A 17,210-nucleotide genomic window follows, 5' to 3' on the forward strand; every position below is an offset into this window, starting at 1 on the left:
CTCAACGCAAGAACTTCACATAAGTAGTATTCCAGCTAATGCCAGAGATGCTCCCAGACAATATTTCTTTGCTTATACAACTAGGAAATAGGTTTGCCCCTTTGTCAATAACATCATACTGTCAACCCATGTTCAGTTCACCTATCCTTAAATCTTCTTTACTTCTCTCCAGGACATGTCTTTCAAGCCTGATGCACATAGATAAACCTAAATTTGGCATATAATGTTCAAATTACCCCTCTTTACCACAGAACCAAGTATAGGCTATATGACCAATTTCACCTAGTTTAATGCTCAATGACTTTTTGCATGCCCTGAAGATTGTTTGAACTTTTATGCTTTCCAATAAATTCAAAAAAAATGAACTAAGTATTCATGAAATATCACTGGCAGAAATTTGACAATTCCCTATTTGTTGTGAGTTTTTGTAACTAACTGAGCTGTTTACTCCATTTTTGTTTTGCTGCTTTTTTACAGTACCAACAACAAGGTAGGTGTTGGATGAAATATGACTTGAAAGATGCAGCTGTATGTTATATTTTCTTCACCATAAGACCTACAGCTTTCCCATCCCCCAGCAAGCCATCCCTGTCTGACACCATGATTCGCAACACCCACACCTGCAGCCATTACACCTGTGTGACCACCCTGTAGAGAAGATCCCTGCAGTGATCCAAATTTAAAAGCTTCCAGAAAGAATGATTTTTCATTTGAAAGATATGGTTCATGACATAGACCAACCAAGAGCTATCTGGGCACAAAGGAAACCATCACCAATGATACCACAGTGGCAGAAACACTCAGCTAGGATGGAGGGCAAGGGATAGAAGCTTCTCAGTCCTATCATGGAAAATGTATATCAGATAGGAAGACCCCAAAAGCATGACTGAGGAACAAATGCCAAGAAGTATGGATTTTCATTGAATTAGCTGCTTTGTGATATCTACCACGTGCATAACACGGCTTGGCAAGCTACCCCACCCTCACTGAAGGGTAAGACATGTGTTCATTGCCTAAGGGGAAGATCTGGCACAAGAGAAGTTACTACAGAGTAGTAAGCAATAGTAATAGTGCAGTGTAAATGCACATACTTTCATATGACCATGCCATAATTCAAATTATAAATTAATATTAAAAATGATTTTTTAAAATTTTTCTCTAGGAAAAAATTCAAATGGAAACAATATTTTTTTTCAGAAAGTAATTATTTTCAACAGAAATCTTTCCTTTTTCATGAGCCACAAAATATTCAAAATGACTTGTTGCAGTGCCACTGTGTTTTCCACCTGATGACAATCCCCCTGTGCTCCTGGATCTCTGACCAGACAGCACCTGCACACTTTTTCATAACTACAGAGCCATGGGATATGCTGTCTTTCCTCCAGAAGGAGAACTGTGTCCTGGAAGAATGCACACTTTTTGAGTTACCTTGGTCAAGTATTTGACATGAGTCTAACTCATATAAATGCACAGAGCAGGAATCCCCCAATCCAGTTAGGTAACATTCAAGAACTTACTCTTAAAACTATCCAGGTTTAAGCACTGGAGGCTTTCTGGGTGCCTACAGTTGTGTTACAGGTCTTATTCTCTAGCATCTCTGTGATCTGTGCCTACCTTTTACTCAAAAGCATCTAGGAGTCAGGAAAAAAGTTCTTTCTAGTACCAGCTTTCTGAAAGGAGTCCTATTCAAATCCTCTATCCGTTCAAGCTGCAGTGGCTTCATGGTGGCGGTGCCTGCTGTCCGTGCAATAGGTGTCTCCTATAGCCAGTCAAAATATTGGTGTGGCTCTTCTACTCTGGTCGTCAAGAGATGCAACAGCAATAGAGCCAGAAAGGGTTTACAGTAATTCACATGGAGAGGGATAATGTGACCTCTCAGCCCTGTTGAATTAAGGTTTTTATTTAATTGTAGTCCAAGGGTTTTTATTTAATTTTAGTCCAAGAGACTAAAATTAAATACATTGTACATTGGGAGACAAATTCCCACACTGCTGATGACCTAATCACTGTGTTAGAAACTCAGGCTCATTTGTATCTCGCTTTCTTCTAGACCTGAATCTCTGAAGAACAGAGGAGTTTCCCACCCAAAATGCCCTGAGGTTTGGGAGTTTCTTGGAGCGCAGAAGCTGCAAACTCACTCTTTGCTCTGTCTGGAAAGGGCTAGAACCCAGTTCTTCTACCTATGCACACATGTATTTTCATCGTGTCTTTTTGGTTGTTCTCAGCATTCCAAGACAGAGCACACCAGTTGTTTTAAGTCCCAATCTAGGTGTCTCGGTTTCCACACCTCATGTAGGAGGACCTCTATGTGCCCATCTTGGTATGTGAGTAGCTAGTAGTTCTGTGCCTCTTTATTCATGTTGCTGTGCTGCATATTACAGTGCTTGAGACCTTCTGCAGAATGACTGCCCTTGCTGGAATTAGCAGAATCAGCCACAGAAAACTCATAGAAATGATGGAATGGTTTGAGCAGCTTCTTTACATCCCTCAAAGGCTGGTCTGCTTGGCCAAAATGTTTCAGAAAGCAAGTCTGGTACTTGTGCCCGGTGCCACAGTGCAGCCAGCAGATGTGTTGGTGTGAAATGTCACAGACTCAGTCCGATGTTCTCTGCTGCTCCGTTTGTGGGACACAGAGGTTTCCTCCCTTTCAGCTCTTTCAGTGAGAGTTCCTTGCAGTGCTCTGTGAACTCTCTGCTGTCTGTGCTGTTTACACCAGCATATCTCCAAGCCAGTAGTTCCTTGCAACCCATCCCCAGGATCCCTTGCAGATTTTAGTTGCTTTCATCCCCTCTCTTTGACATCAGTGCTCATATACAGACTGTTATCTGCCTTATTCTGGTGAAATCATCTACCTTGTGCAGCACTCCACATTCTCAGTGACTGAGTTAAACATCCTCTTCAACTGCATCTCCTATTTTGTTCCATCCCTCTGACTAACTTTCCAATATGTTACTGCAGTAGCTGCTGCTGCTCCAAATGCTATAATGGTTAAAAATGTTTACTTCTCTGCCTTTGCCTATCTCTTCCACTGGTCACCTCCTTGTCAAAATGTCTCCTATCTCTCATTCTTCCCTGGTCACAAGCCAACAATCTTTCTCCCTGCTTCTTTGTGCTTTCCTGATCACTCCAAATCACTTTATCCTCCTGGTGGCATTGCAATATTGCTGCCTGGATTTCTTCCATCCTTCTGGTCTTGTACAGATGTAAGAGCTGCCCTTCCAAATCTTGACTCTGTCCCTCCAGCCTGGTTGTCAGGCTGCACTTTGTGTGCAGAAAGTCTTCCATTTCCTCTCCTTGTAAATAATGGGTGTTTTCCATCCCCTAGAATTGCACTTGTACAAATTTGGTAGTTTCCCTTGGAAATCTTCATCTGCGCTAAGTCATTCCTTTGTCTCCAGGCAGGCTGGTCTTAAGGTTACATGGAGAGGGAAGCATGCTTGTGAATTAGGCATAAAAAAATCCTGTTCAGACTGGGAAATACATGCAAATCCTTTGCTTGTTTCTGGATCTGATTTTATTTTTCCCAGTTGACCATTTCCAGCAGTTCTTATGCTCCAAAAAAAAAGGACTGCTATGGTACTGAGGAGTGTACTTCAGAAGGAATGAGCTTTGATTCCTTAAAGTCAGTATTAGTTAGTATTAATATAATTACAGTCAGCCATCCCCCTGCAATGATGAGCACTACAATTCTTCTAGATGAGAGAAAGAGTGAAACAAGATTCTATTTCATGTAGATTCTATTCATTTCATTTCTATTTCTATATTCTATTCATTTATTATTCTATTCATTTATTATTCTATTCATTTCATTTCTATTCATGTAGATTCTATTTCAATGAATTCAAGACTTGACTTGCAGATAATCTGACATCTTAGGGTAGGACCATGAGTTAAGTGTAATTTATGAATCTGTTTCTTTTATCACAAAGGAAAAACATTTTACTAAGACTTTTACCTTATTTATGTTACCTTTGATCTTATGAAATAGAGATAAAACAGAACAGATGTTAGGTTTTTCATAAAGTGCTCACAAATGTGCTATATTACAAAGCATAGTACACTGGAGCCAGATCCTTCCCTGATAAAACTTCAAAGCTTGAGTTTGTTTGCTACTGTGATCACCACTGAGAAATCAGCACTTTCAGCAACTGCAAGATGTCGACTCTTGAATTTTCTCCTGAAGTTAACATGCTTGACACCTACAGTAAAAGGGGTATGCAGTAGCTAGAACTAGACTTCTTTCTTTACTATTGTCGCAGTAAAGTCTCATAGATTTTGTATTAACAATTCCCTAAAATCTGCTGGTGTTTAAAACTTTCCTTTCTTCTTTGCACTCTTTGACTGGATCTACAATATTTTTTTTGTTTTTTTTTCCCTTGAAGTTCCCCAGTTTTCCTGTGGCAAGGTCAATGGCTGGGTCAAGTAACCCGCTCAGAGTAAGGAACCCTTTGCCAGACAGTGGCTGCTGGGCTAAAGCCGATGTAATGCCTATGCTGGAGAGATTGCTGGGTAGGGGTGGACCAGTGATGTCAACCCATGTTTGTAGGTGATGTCCTGACCATACAACAAAGTGAGTTGTATGTCCTCAAAAGGCACATATGAGCCCATTCCTCATCCACACTGGCAATAGTCAATCAAACCTGTAAAACCTTAGAGGAAACTCTGATGCCTGTTAACTGTGGCTATAATGTTCTAGGATAAACTTCTGCCTCCACTGAAGTCAACAACAAAACTCTCCTCAGGCTTCATTAGTGCCAGGATTTCACCTTGACTGCACTTTTGATGTTGACCCTTCCTATAGTGATCTCCTCTGCTGATGCAACTGGGTCATTTGGCCACATAATGGCTCAGTTATTAGTTTAGCATCTATGACTACAGTTTCACTGTCATCTGCCTGGGTGGGATCTCCTCGTAGACAAATTGCACTAATTGTGTTTGATGTTATAGTAACAAAAAAAACATCCGTTATTGTTGCTAAGTGCAAGACTTGGCCCAGGTAAATGTAGCAACGGTGGTCTAAAGAGAAGGGATGAGATGTCTCATTAGGTAAAACCTAATAACATCTACCACAAGCAGAGCAGGACTTAAGTGTCCATCATATAAACTAGCATCAAATTAATTTACAGGGATAATGAACTGAACTTTAATTCCAAGGGCAGAACCACAGTGGGGAGAGAAAGAGTGATATATATCAAACCACAACACCTATGTGTGTGTGTGTGTATATATATATATATATATATATATATATATATACACACACATATACATACACGCTCGCGCGTGCACACACACACACACACACATATACATATATATACACACACCTTTTTTTCGAAAAGTTTTTGCCTACATGGCCATTAAAGGGAGCAGACAATGTCTGACTTCACCCTCCTCCTGAGGCTGTCTGGGTGATAGTCATCTCCCAACCCACAAAATCTCACAGGGATCTGCAGCATGTCCAGCAGCACTGACAGTGCCTTGCACCTTGAGTGTCCAATCCACCATGGTTTAACGATACCGACTTTTTCATTAGCTATACCAGCTGGACAGGGATGCTGAGCCCTTTCCCAGCTTATCTATAGTCAGTGGCCATAATTTAGCTCTTTATGTAGCTTCCAAAGTCCTATGCATTTCAGAAAATCTGTCAGCTTGATGTTTGAAGGAGGAAATACCAGTGAAATGTCTCAGCCTCATTCACAGCAGTTTGGATGATGAGAATTAGTGGAACAGCTTGAGGCTTCAAGTAGACAAGACAAATGACAGAGGCAAACAGCTTCATTATTTTCACTTTACATAAGGAGCACTGATGCAAAGAGAGATATTTGTTCTGTGCAAACAGCATGCTGGCCCTTGAGCACTGGAGCAGTACAAGTCATAAAAAAAATTAGCACCCAAGCAGAACAGCTGCATTAACATGGTGCTACATTTGTGTTAATCAGCTCTGATGAGAGGCAGCCTTTTCGGTTCACACCCAGGGAGATGCTGATGCAGCTCTACAGCTGACGGTTCTGGAGCCAGCTCGCTCAGCACAGGCACAACGGAAACTCAGCAGGGGCAGTGCCTGGTGACATAAGCAGCTTTCCTGATTTACAGCCCCATCGCTCAGCTATCAAAATCTCTTTTCTATAAAGCAACCTCATTACAACTAAACTCTAAAGGCTTAGGAAGATACTATCAATATTGGCACAATAACACAGAAACCCATCTCTTAAATCTGATAATCTGATCCAGATAATGTAACACTTTCCACTACATAGCTGTTAATTCAGCATTTTTATGGAGTAGCTAAGAATAAGTGGTTTTGATTATATCTCTTTGGGCTAGCTGGAATCAAAAGGAACACTCCTTTAGGTGTACGCACCAACCCTTTTAAAGGTAATCAGTTTGTCTGCAACCTCTTTATCATCACTTCCCTATCATGTAAAGTTGGGCTAATGCTCCATCAAATGGATGCTGTGAGGATGCATCACAAGATGAGAAGTGCTAGGCTCAGTGAGCCTGAGCATTAGTTCTTGCAGAACAAAAATGACTGAAAATGTTTCTTGCTCCTACCTAAGGACTGATCCATAAACTTCACTGAACTGTGTTTTACTTAATACCCACAGGAACAGATTTATTAGTTGTAAAGTAGAACATTACACATAAAACATTAATATTCAGTTTTAAATTTACATTAAAGGTTACTCTAAAGAGATAAACACCCCAAAAAGCTATTATCAATTCACTATTTAACCTATGCAGACACACTATCATTTCAGAATATAGCAGCTTTATTCTGGCTTAATTCAAAACAGCTTGGGAATGGAATAAGCTACTTACAGATATCACTTTCATATTCTGCATCTCAGCAAAACAGTTCCCTAGCTTTGAAGCTATCTTAAAATCCAGATAATGTTTCCTCTGTGAGTAAACCCTTTGGAATTAACATTCTGTATCTATTAACCTACAACAGTGACTGAAGACATAAGCTGTCCTCGCTCCCAGTCATGTCATGAAAAAGGCATCATGTTAGTGTCATAGAGTTTAAAGTAAATGTGCCACTTGATGTTCAGGGAATTCAAAGTACAAACAGAATTAGAAGTACATTTAACAAAACCAACTGAAAGTCTCTCTGTAATGCCGGGGAGGATTTACAGATAGTTCCCTTTCACCTAAAGCTAAACTCTTCTCAGTGAGAGGTGTTCCAGGATAACAAGAAGGAGAATATATGCTCTAACAAAAATAGCAGGGAAGTGAGAAGTTCCAGTGTTTAAGACAACTGAAGAATAACCTTTCCCCTGAAGCCTCTTTCTATGGTCTGGGAACAAACTATTACTCTGAAATATACCTGTAGGCACAATACCTATTGACTTGGAGGCTATCTGGGACCTTCAGTTATTAAGAGCATAAGCCTCCACAGTTTGTATTAAGAAATAAAAAATTTTCTTGCCTGGCTCTTGTGGAAAAAAAATCATCTTCTTTATGAAATCCAACTGGCAGTGGTTCTCAAGTTACCACCTGCGAGGGAAAAGTTCTGCGTTGCATGGGATTTCCTAAGAAACCATAAAGGACATTTCCATTTCTAACTCCTGGGACAAGACGTCGAGCTCCAGATCAGCTAGCGTGGGTGCCTGGACCTGCTCACATACTCACAGCTTCCAATCCATCCAAACCCTAAACTTATAGTAAGGGCCCTCAAAGTATTCCTAGGTTGTCAAAGATACCAATTTCTAAAAGCATTCCCACGCACATTTCAAGCCAACAGTGTACAGAGGCACCAAAGGTCTCGACCTCCTCCATCCAGCATCCGAGCCAGCTCCCTGGAGCGGGATGCATGGGCAGCCAACCGCAGCAGTGCATGCACCAGAGTGTGAGCCCTGTATTTCTCTGACTGTGATAGGACTCAGCAAGGTGCTCAGCTACATGCTTCAGTTTCAGCACAGGTGATCATAGGGACTTCAGCACAGCCATTCGCAGCTGTATAATTACGCATCTACCTAAAAAAGTTTCCTAAACAAAAGCCTGTACACTTACACACATGCAGGAATACGTGGACCATCTTCTCATTTTTAAGTACCATAAACATCTGAATTTTACAATGTCATACCAAGCTCAGTTACAACCCTGAGTTTTATTAGCTCACAAGGAAGGAACTCATGAGTTTTTGCTGGTTAAACAGACTCATTGCAAAGTATTGTGCTTGATTATGGCCAAATTGCAGTTTCAGCTGGGATAACCATTCCCAGAAATACCTATGTCTTTATGAACACACTATGTGAAGTTTCTTTGACAGGTATCAATTCCTTAATGTCCCTTCAAAGGCACACTAAATCAACCATGGCGGAAGAGAAGTCAGCCAATACCTCCTCATATCTTGAAGCTGAAATCCTGCATATTACAACAGCATCAGAAAAACAAGAAAAAGGCCACTGTAAGACATCTACGGCTATATTAATCATATAGTCATTTTTCTTTGGCATCATCAATATATCTCTGAGTTAGCAAAGCTCCCAGTGACTTACTTGTCCTCCAAGAGATTTTGTCCGGTAATCAGATTTTTCCCGCTTGGTGCATAGTCCCAGTTCTCTTCCACAATCCCGAGGTAATAGGTTCTGATCCTTGCTTCTCCGAGTGTGAACAGCCAGAGGAACCCAAGAGTGCGAAGGCAGCCACCAAGCTGCGCAGAAGGCATTTGTAATTCTGATTGCAAGACTGGCAGCGGGCAGGCAGCAGCAAGAAGCACCACAGGGAGCTCACCCCTCCCTCCTGGCTCTCAACAAGTTATAAATAAGGAATGGACAGAGCGAAGCTCCTCCTTTTCAGCAGGTTAGGACTGGGATAGGTAGAGAGCCTGGCTATGCAGAGCAGGGCTAGGGAGGAGATTGATACCATGACGGGGCTTTGGCCAGTCCTTCAGCGAATGTCTCACTTACTCACCTACCTGTCAGGAGACAGTCAGTCAGTGCTTTTTTTGGAAGCTTGGGTGCTTTTTTGTTCTCTTCATTCCAAACTGCGTAGTATGGTATTTTGGGACATTTCTTGCTTTTATTTTTTCTGGTCTGTTGAAACCCAATTTTTTTTTGTTCTTTTAAAGCATTTATTAGCCCGTTTTATTAACCCCTCTGAGATTTCTAAAGCTAGCATCTTGCAGCCTTAATTCCATCATAATGGTCTATTCAGTGATATAACACCAGTTTACACTCCAACATTATCAGAGAGAGAGAAAAAGTGTCACTGCTGTTCCAATTTCTAGGACTTGTTTTCCTATTTTCTGACCTATTCGTTGAGGTGACGAGATCTGGATGAATTCATTTTTACAGTGAGACACCTCGTAACAAAGATTTCTGAAAACTGGAGCACATTTAAAGCCTTTCTATTTTGATACTTAAAATTAAGGTATGCTGTTATTACCTTTTTATTGTATTTACTAATTAACATGCCCACATAGCTCTCCAGAAAATCTCTGTCTTCTTTTATAGCCTAACTTTCTCTGAGAGGACATCTGTATCATGTCTTGGCAAAGTCAAGTATAAACTGAGTATGAACTGTATTTTCTGAAATACTTACCTAACATTCCCCAAAAGTTACCTAAGTACCAAGAAACTTTGCCAAATCATACTACATTTATACTAATTTTTAGCTGACTAAAGACTCTAAAAAGTTGTAATTGTGGAATACAGCATTTCACCTGAGATTCACTTACAGTTTTAACAGTTGTGATGCTACTGAAATTTGAAATAAAAGTCCTTAACACCAATGCAGCATTAAGAAACAGTGAAATTCCCCTTTCGGCTCCAGAACTATTCAGCCTCTTCCTGCCGAAGTTAATGCTTATTAAGGGTATTAGAGGCTTCTCAAGTGAACTTGGTGGTCACATTTAAACAACATCAGCGAAAATGTAGTTCAGCAATGTGAATGGATTTTTATATGGTGGTTTCATGAATTTCATCCTCTAGCTTTATGCTACAGCTATAGCTACGCATAGGGTCAGCTGCATTAAATACCTCTCTCACTGATGTAAATGTTTTTCTAAAATCATACACAGAATGACTCAAAAAGCAGCTGAAATTCACAGAAAACCATTCTCCAATCACCCGTCCATTGTGAGTCTCAACTGTATTCAAAAACTATGCAGAGATGCTTATTATGGAAGCTTTCAGTTTCTTTAGGCTACACATTGCATCCCTTTAGAGGCAATTACTGAAAGCCCAGTGTACATGGGTAAGAATATAGTCTAACAATTGGAAATGCTCATCTTAACATAGCTTTGTAAGTTAGAGCCCCTCAGATGTAAGCCACTCTGGTACAAGATGATGCTCACTCTAAAGTCAATTAATTGATAAAAAATGGGAAAGAAGAGAAATGATATAGCAACATAGATGTTGCAGAAAGGTCCTGGACCTGGCAGCTACTTATTTCTTGATCATTCTAAAGTTGCCCATCTCTTTACTCTTCTGCTGCAAATCACACACTGCCCAGACTTTCAGCATCTTGTGGTCGTTCTCTGTCCTCTCCTCCAAAATTCCGGTACTTCAAAATCATCTTCCTTTTCCATTGCTTTGTTGTGTCACTCAGTTACTCAAATGATGCCAGCTAATAGTATTGTGATTCTAAAAGGCATAATCAGAAAGCAAAAGAAGAGGTAATGAGTATAGGAAAGGCAGAGAATCTCCCACTCACTGGCACTGCTGTCAAATATGCAACAATGGTGGGACGGATGGGCCGGATGGTGGGGTGCGGAGCTGTGCAAAGGCCAGGGTGACACTGGGAAGTTAACAGGACCCCACGGCGGACTTTGAACAGTGCCAATGACCCTGTGGCCTCCTGCAGTGAATACTTTCCTCATCCAGAGTAGCTGTCCTCTGAGCTCAGGCAAACTATGAGCTTCAACTCTGTCACACACAAGTGTCTGAGTTTACAGAACTGGCTACCTGTTGTGCAAATGTTTGTTGCCATAACATGGTCAGAGTTTTGTATTTGAACATGAAATATGTTTTTTAGAGGATAACATGCACCTTGAATGAGATTGTATGCAGTTTGTTGCTTAAATCAGCCATTTACATAGCTTTAGAGAAATTTGAAGGCCAGATGCAGGGCAAATTTCATCCAAGCAGTTTTGCTACGACCTTCTCTCTCTTTACTTTTTTGTAACTGAAGATTTCTAATATATGCTTAACATAACTTTATGTATAAGAATTCATACAATTCATAGTGCACCAAGCTAATGGGGAATAGGAAGGGGGGAGTGTCTAACTCTGAGCTGACACCTGACCACACTATTGTCAGCTAAATAATAATAGCGCTCTGTCCTAGTTTTTCTATTTTTTCTCATGTGACCAGGACTGGGTACCAGTTGCTAATTTACTAGAATACATGTTAAAAATGCAAGTATGAAATTAATTTCTTTGTCTCTTACTGTGAAATTTATTTGTATAACAGTAATAATGTGCGAACATTAGCACCTTGTATCTGCAAAGTATTGTAAATCTGGTAAACGCCTTAGCTTGGCTTCAGCATTTACTAGATCTGGCACCTTGTATACCCTTTGCATCCACACATTAGCACTTAATTACCTTGTCACATCATTAAAACCAGGTACATTTACATTCCGGGAGGTGCTGTGGGCATGACTCAGAAAAAGATGAAAGAATAGCTGTTTTGCTCTTGCATCAGGAAAATTTCTGAGAAATTCCCCTCAGGCAGTAAGGTAATGGCATTAAGTTTGTCCCTTTGTTCAGGATCCTTTCAACAAAAAGGCTGGATACTGGCTCCTCCAAGAACTTCTGCCCCTCTGAAGGCTAAAATTAGTGCAAGTCTGGGTTCTGAAGTTTTGTAATGATGTTCATATGTCTGAAGGGTGAACATCTTGAGTACTAGTTTGTGAATGAGCCCTGAAAAACCAGTGATGAAGCTTTCTTTTCAAGTACAGCAGGAATTAGCTCAACTGAATTGTCTAAAGCCCAAACTTATGTCACCTGGTATTACTGAATTAACTAGAAGTTAACATCACGATGACTATTAGGTCAATGAAGAGAGATTTTGGGATGTGATGATCTTCTGCATTGACTAGACCTCAGTTCGTTGAAGTTAGGTGACCTGAGTTCAGAAATAAGTGTTTTATTCAGACTGCTTACAATCGAAGCTCAACTTGTATCTTCTACTTAGCAGATGATAAGCCGATGTTCAAGTAGAGTAACTCCACTGTTCCCTCTGCCTTTTCCTGAGAGCAGTACAGATCCTGTTCCTAAACGTTCATTCCTAGCCTCTCTGTTATGTCAGTTTGTGTCTGCACTGCAGCCCAGGGTGGGGAAGTGCTCCATTTGATTCCACCGTAAGAGTTCCATCAGCTGATGTTGCCACCAAACCTGGAGTCATACCTGTAGTGACTACTCCAAAGTGGTGAAGAGTGCCTGTGGCATAGCTGTGAACTGAGTTGAGTCCTTCCAAGCTCCACACCAGACTTTGAACCAAAACTTCTCCTCGCTCTATTTTCTCACACTTTCTAGCCACAAATTCTTATTAAATACAAGAACCTCATAGCAAATTAGTGAAAATCAATTCAACTTGCACTTTCTAATCATTTTTTTGAGTTACAACTGTAGTGATCAAAAGGTAAAACTCACTTTATAGTCTTGGATAGTAACACGACGTTTATTTGGATTAACTGAATCTTTTGAGTATGCACTGGTCAGCTGGGAATCTCAATCTTTCCTCCAGATTTTCAGCACTTCTGTTTGCAAAGCTTGGTAGGGCATTGTCAAGATAGGCTTTCTTGACATGTATAGCTCCTTATACCCAAAAGCACTCCAAGTCTGTTGGAGATGAAAAGACAAAAGAAATGGTGTTGAACACATCATAACCTCAAAAAAATGGTTACATGGAACTACAAGAAGGAAACCAAGAAGGATTTTAGAAAAGCAGTTGTAATCTGCATTACAGATGGTCCAGAGATCCAGTGTGACTCATCTCCATCCAGAAGTCCCTGTGGCAGTACTGAGACATGTAGCAACTCATGTAATATCTGCACTGTTAAAACAAGGCTAATACCTCAACAGAACTTCAAGGTATATTATTTATGACTTTCTGTGGTACTGCCCATTGTAGTACCTAACAAACTTGAAAGAGCTTAACTTTACGTCATCACTGTTCATTAACCCTATTATGCAAATGAGGAAGGTTAGGTAACTTCCATATGCTTGTGCATGAAGGGAACAGTCTCCTGGCCCCTTACAACACTCAAAGCAAAGCAACAGCTCTTCTCTCTCCCCACCATCTTTCCTCTCAGCATATGGGGCTGGTGGAGATCAAGGTCTCCCTGGACATTCCCTCTTCCTGGCAGTGATGCCTGTCAGTGTCTTGGTTTCATGATAAAACCCTCTCACCCCCACCAGGCCTGCCTTGGTTACCTTCCCTCTGGAGGAACGTTAACACTAAGGGACACCTTGGTATTCCCCCTTAGCAGCTTCATCACCTGCTCAGCCCTTCTCCAGCCTCCCCATGAGCCTTGTGGGATCCCCTTTGACCACCTCTGATGTTGCTAACCTACTTACTTCAGAAAGAATTTGGCCATTTCAGTTTCCTACTATTTTCTCTGTGGGTAAATAGGGAGCTGTGATAAGAAACAACAGCACTCAAAAACTAAGCATGAATATTTAAAGCAGAGAGCAGAAAAGAAGGAATGAGCATTGCTAGAAAAATGAAAGAAGTGGTATGGTCATGCGTGTACGAGTGTCTTCCAAACTGTTTCCCAGTGGCAGCCTCACCTCTGCCAGGCACATCTTCAAGAGTGCTATAAAACACCAAAATCCAGTCAGGCTTGTGATGTGTCATGAGGGGTCTGTTGTGTTTGGTGGAGAAGCTAACAGAGGGTCTGTTTTCTGGATAAATTCCTCTGTCCAGTTCTGCCTGAAAAGGAACAAGTTGGAAAAATGCCATGGCTTTCTGGAAGCCTGGATGGTTGCCCATAGTGAAATGGCATGATCTGTAGGATCTGCAGGTGACTGTCAACATTTCTGAAGTTTTTCATTTGTGCCTACAAAGCTTTGCAATAAAGATCAGCCTGCCATTCTTCAGGGACTCTGTTGCTTCCTATTTAAAGAAGCCTGCCTTATAACCAGAGTCCCATCAGACAGAGTGGAAACCTCTTAAGTTGGGCACCAAAAAGGAAAAAGTGCAGTGTATGGAGAAAGATCTCTCACTTCCCTTAACCTAGTTATTCCTCAAAACAACCCAACAACATTTGGGAAATTGCTTTTAAGAGCTTCTTGTGGTCTTTCAAAACATCATTTGCCTTTTTTTTTTTTTTTTTTTTAATCATTCAAGGTTAGTATTGAATCTTACATAGTCCCTACCTGAGGATTTCTTGTCTCCTCTGCCCTACTCTTACCCAGTCTTTCCTTTCCACTGACGAGTTTAACCCTGGGAGGCACACAGCACTCTTAGTTTTAAGAAGACATGCTGAAGAGAAGATAGTTGTGGAATAAAACCCCAAATCTTGGTTTGGGATCAGGGCTCTGGACATCTTTCCTTGCAAGTGGGGGCTTGCAAACACTGACAGAGAGGCAGCATGGTAAGTCCTCACCACACATACAACACTGAGCAAATTTACCAGCCCAAATATAGATCCTTCTCCAAAAGACTTTTGAAGTGAAAGGCAGTGTGAGGCAAGAGTGGCTGTGCCACCTCTGGGTCCAAGCTGGCTTGCCCCAGGCTGCCAGGGTGTTTCTGCATTGGAGGCCACTTACATTTATGAAACCAGGAATAACTCAAGCAGAGTCACCTCAGCTTTGCCTACTCCCACTGATGTCGACATGGCATAAGATGAGCTTCCTCCTTTCCCAATCCAGACTAGCATTTCGAATCGGAGACTTCATGAATCACGATGCCTGAAATGCTTCCTCCAGCCTCACGCCGGACTTTGGGCAAATCACACAGGTCCAGAATCTTTATGTTTTGGAAATAAAAGGTGGACCATCAAAACCCACCTTTGGACACCTGAGAAAACACCCTGAGCCTCAGAAATGCTGGGCAAACTCCCCCTATGGAGGAAATATGGCTTCAGCTGACTAACTGTAAGCACTCAGTTAGCCTTTGCTTCTCTCTGTGCCACCCACATGCTCATCTGCCAAGCGGGGATCATTACGTCTGACTCACTCTCGAGGTACTTGGAAGCTAATTTAATTAATGCTTGTCAAGCACTTTAAGGTCTTCAGATGAAAGGAGTCGCAGATAGGCAAACACATTGCTATTACTATTAATTATTTCTATTGTGCAAGTAGACATGAAAGCAGCAAGAGTGATGATTACTTGCTTCCTTTACAAGTAGCAAGACACAATACAAATATATAGACACGGGACCATCCTTGCCCCGCAGTGCGCCTAATCTTACAAGCCAGATAAACCAAAGAGCTAGGAAAGAAGTGCAAGCCCAGAGAAAAGTGGTGGCTGTAACAAATTATGGCATACTTTTTTTTTTTTTTTTTTCTCCCAGCAACACTCACCTTTGAAATGTGCCCTATTGGTCAAAAACACAATATTGCCATTTTAATCTATTTAGAAGTCACAAAAGCTCTCAAAAATTGAGTAGTATGGTAAATGCTACTTCTGCTTATTTAACTTCTGATTTTTTTGTACTGAAGATCAAGATTTCAAGTTTTTCTCCACAGTTACGAGAATGGAAAATATTTCATTTGTTCTCCATGTACAGTTTAAGTGCTTGGATATGTAACACAAATCATCAGCAGCAATAGTCTGCTGTGTATCAGCCACTCAGCAGAAGCAATCTGCCTTTGCTCAGCAGCAGCAGCTTCTCCCTCCTCTGCCTCCCACACATCCAGGAAATATCTCACCTCTCTCAAACAGAGGAGGAAGCTATCACAATCAGCTTTTACATCCCACGGTGTGCCAGGGGCTGTGTGCACACCACAGAAGAGTTTGCATGCAGTGACAGAACACTCCACAAAAATGTGTTCCTTTATCTAACCTCTAACTGGCAGAAGAAGGGACAGAGGAGAGGAGCAACTCAGAGCGCAGTACACCAGGCTGCCGCAGCTCTGCTTCACTCTCCTCTGGACACGGTTCCTGTCCTCCCTCTGCCCCGAGGTGCTCACTGGGGTGACTGGGCTGGGAGTCAGCCCTGGGAGTCAACTCTGGCTTTGAGCTACCACTCACAGAAAAATCATACCATCCAGATGCTGAAACCTCTGGGTGTGTGGCTGCAAAAGGGCTAGTGCAGGCACAAGGTTGGGTGATGCCCAGGCAGGCTGTGGAGTCTCCATCTTTGGAGATATTTGAAAGCTTTCTAGACAGGGTCCTGGGCAATATGCTCTAGGTGATCCTGCTTGAGCAGAGGGTTGTACTAAATGATCTCCAAAGGTCTCTTCCAACTCCAGTTATTCTGTGACTCTGTGAAACCTGGCCAAGGTCACCTGCTGCTGCAGGGCCTGGACACTCACAGGGAGAAGTGGCAGATCCAAGCCATCCCACCTTTCCTTTGGCATGCAAAATGTCATGGAGGCAAACCCTGGGGTGGGGATAGTGGGATAGCTCAATGCTCAGGCAGCTCATGGTGAGGAGGGACGTCTGCCTCCCATGCCTCCCTCAGAGACTGCTTCAGCCCATCTGTGGAAGGGGACTGTAGCTGAATCCTCCACCTCCAAGGTGAATTCAGTAGCCACTAAACTATCTGGTGTCACACTTCCTCTGACTGCAGTATGAATATAAATGATTTTCTTTCTTTTTTTTTCCCAAGTAGAAGCATCCAGTTTATTAATGTAAGTTGGTGATTTGGTTTGGGACAACTTCAACTGCATATTTTGGTGAATTTATCATACAATACAAAGGAAGATGCCTGATGCAAGCTATCACATATATGATCTGCTATAAAACTACTAAACTACTGTTAAAGAAATACCAGCCTCTAAAAAAATAAATCCTTAAAAGGAAAAGCCAACAGTTCTTTTGCCTAGTCAGAGGCAAGTGCATCTTTATTTCATAATAACTACCACAGTACTGATGCAAGCATGACCAGTGTGTCAAAAACAGGTCAGAAAAGCTGGACCAGCTGTCCTCCATGCACCACTTCAGCTCTCCAGGCTGGCACATCCTTCCTGGCACTTACACCAAGCTCCCTCCAATGGCCAGAGACGATGTGTTTCCTGCTGCCGTGCCATCTGCCAGGGAAAATCTCACCGCTAACCCCAGAGGCACGCAGGGTGAGATGTGCGTAC

At 41.7% G+C, this 17,210-nt stretch overlaps 1 protein-coding gene across 1 annotated transcript in view; it reads right to left on the reverse strand.

The window, feature by feature from the left end:
* HEPHL1 (hephaestin like 1) overlaps positions 1-8,674 on the reverse strand; it is a 33,578-nt gene extending 24,904 nt beyond the window's left edge. Inside the window, exon 1 of the mRNA XM_062584585.1 lies at positions 8,505-8,674. Within this exon, the coding sequence (XP_062440569.1) occupies positions 8,505-8,674 (170 nt within the window). The remainder of the gene's footprint in view (positions 1-8,504) is intronic.
* Positions 8,675-17,210: the final 8,536 nt, after the last annotated feature.

The sequence above is a fragment of the Rhea pennata genome, chromosome 1 (assembly GCF_028389875.1).
Source record: "Rhea pennata isolate bPtePen1 chromosome 1, bPtePen1.pri, whole genome shotgun sequence".
In the NCBI taxonomy this organism is placed as follows: Eukaryota; Metazoa; Chordata; class Aves; order Rheiformes; family Rheidae; genus Rhea; species Rhea pennata.